This window comes from Myotis brandtii, unplaced genomic scaffold, assembly GCF_000412655.1.
Source record: "Myotis brandtii unplaced genomic scaffold, ASM41265v1 scaffold11505, whole genome shotgun sequence".
NCBI lineage: Eukaryota > Metazoa > Chordata > Mammalia > Chiroptera > Vespertilionidae > Myotis > Myotis brandtii.
The window spans coordinates 1-2,597 of record NW_005353971.1 but is presented as its reverse complement, the minus strand read 5'-3'; the positions used below and the strand labels follow the sequence as shown (position 1 = coordinate 2,597).

The 2,597-nt window shown below is 44.9% G+C and overlaps 1 protein-coding gene across 1 annotated transcript; it reads left to right on the top strand.

The window, feature by feature from the left end:
* Positions 1 to 1,063: 1,063 nt before the first annotated feature.
* LOC102255731 (zinc finger protein 501-like) lies at positions 1,064 to 2,590 on the top strand (the record flags this gene model as incomplete). The annotated part of the gene is made up of 1 exon (XM_014528122.1): positions 1,064 to 2,590. A coding segment is annotated over one exon (1,527 nt), but the record flags the coding sequence as incomplete, so codon positions are not given.
* Positions 2,591 to 2,597: the final 7 nt, after the last annotated feature.

The window sequence follows — 2,597 nt, the reverse complement described above, 5'->3', positions numbered from 1 at the left end:
GAGTCCTGAGCTCTGGACTCCCCAAGCATCCCTTACACCCACTGCCTTAGAAAATGCAAGAAGTGTCTAGGAGTCAGAAGTCTTCCAATGAGCTTAATGGGACCCACTTTGAACTTTCTCTTCCTGGGAAGGTGACTATGTCCTCATGGCTTCCACTTCTGCACCATTCATCATGGTAAGGCTCTGTTACTGCCTATGCCAGGGTTTCGTCTTTACTTATATAAACTGTAGCTGTACTTGTAACATCCTACCTCAGTTGTTGTTTGTAATATTTCCTTCCCTGAATACTATTGTGTTCCGAATTGCTCTGGGTTAGTGCTGGCTGCTGACCTCCCTTGTATTTCATTAATTCTCTGAATATTTACGTTGCATGTATTTATAGAGTAGAAGGTGCATGGAGAACCCTGTGTTCTCTCTCTGGGTGAACTGGGAAGATGGTCTCTGATGAGGCCTGATCATACTGAGTGGAAACTGGGGGAATTTGTCACATGAGGGCTTTTTTCAGATCGCACCAGGAACCCGATTGTGTCCAACCATATTTAGGTGCAGGTGCGTTTGTCACCACCATTTTATTTACCGTTATTGACATTTTGATGACTGATCATTTCATCTGTTACTTCATGGCTTTTGTTTAACTTCATGTTTGTCACCTTTTTGCATCCTCTGTCCCTCTGCACTGCTCCCTGTGCAGTATTCTCCTACATGGACCTGCACATGTGTTATGAGGTGCACATATATGCTTAAGTAGTCCTCGAACCCCTGCTACTGAATTTTACTTGGAATAAAACATAAGCAACCTTCTGCACAGCTTGCCCATTTCACCAGCATATAAGCCCTGCTGAACACTTTTAGCAGAAGAAGGAGCTGACGATCCTTCTTCGATTCCATGTGGTGCTTACCATCTTTGTGTCATATTTCTGGTGAGGGTTTCCTTGTTTTGTGATATTCAGAGTTCCAGAACTTCACAGGAGCCTTTTCTAAAAACTGCCAGCACATCTGTTGCATGGATTGCATGTATGATGTGTAACATATTTTTGTAATGGAACTTCCCTCATCACCGTAGTCAACATCCAGTTCCTCCTCATTTCTCTGTTTTCAGGTTGTTGGCATAAAACGGATGATGAGGAGGCCTGTTCTGAGCGCAGTCTATCTGTACAAGGAGAGTCACAGGTCAGGGCGTCTAAGACAGAGCCAGGAACCCAGAGGACCCATGTGTGTAAGCGGTGTTTCTCTGTGTTAAAAGACATTCTGCACCTGACTGAGTCTCAGGCAGCATACTTGGAGCAGAAAGCCTTCTTCAATGACACACGTGTGAGAGACTTCTGTTTCAGTGCAAACCCTCGCCAGCAACAGAGGGAAGCCAGTGGAGAGAAGCCCTGGAAAGAAGCTGTGGACAGGGCCTCGTTTGTGACCAGGTGCAGCTTCTACTTATCAGGGCTGCCTTCATCCAGGAGGGAGGTTGGGAAAGACTTGCCAGCCATCTCAGAGCTTCTCCAGCACCAGGCCCCTCTCAACACTGAGGAGCCACACAGTGGCAGTGAGATTTCTCAGAAACTTCTCAGTGGAAAAGGTCATAACCAGTGGCGTCAATGTGAAAATACTGCCAGCCACAACCAGAAAGTTGTTCAACAGAGCTTCTGCAAGGGAGAAGTGAATTATGAATATACCAAATCTGGAAAAATTTTTAGAGGAATCTCTAGCCTCATTCGACATAGGAAAGTTCACACTGGAGAAAAGCCCTATGTGTGTAGTGACTGTGGGAAGTCATTCCGGTATATCCATGTTCTTAATCAGCACGAGAGAGTTCACACTGGGGAAAAGCCATATGAGTGTACTGATTGTGGCAGGACTTTCAGTCATAGGTACAAACTCACTGAACACCAGAGAGTTCACACTGGAGAAAAACCTTATGAGTGCAGTGAATGTGGTCAGACCTTTAGACGTAGGTGTATCCTCACTGAACATCACAGAGTTCACACTGGAGAAAAACCTTATGAGTGTAGTGAATGTGGGCAGTCCTTCAGACAAAGGTGTAACCTTACTAAGCACCAGAGAGTTCACACTGGAGAAAAACCTTATAAGTGCAGTGAATGTGGGAAGTCCTTTACACAGAGGTGTACCCTCACCAACCACCAGAGTGTACACAGTGGAGACAAACCTTATGAGTGTAGTGAATGTGGGCAGTCCTTCAGACAAAGAAGTACCCTTACTAATCACCAGAGAGTTCACACTGGAGAAAAACCTTATGAGTGTAGTGAATGTGGGCAGTCCTTCAGGCGAAGACTTGCCCTCACTGAACACCAGAGAATTCACACTGGAGAAAAACCTTATGAATGCAGTGAATGTGGGAAATCTTTTAGAAGGCATAGTAACCTTTTTACCCACAAGAGAATTCACACTGGAGAAAAATCTTATGATTGTAGTGAATGTGGGCAGTCCTTCAGAGAAAGGTGTACTCTTACTAAGCACCAGAGAGTTCACACTGGAGAAAAACCTTATGAGTGCACTGAATGTGGGAAGTCCTTTAGAGGAAGGTTTAACCTCACCGAACACCAGAGAATTCACAGTGGAGAAAAACCTTATGAATGCAGTGAATG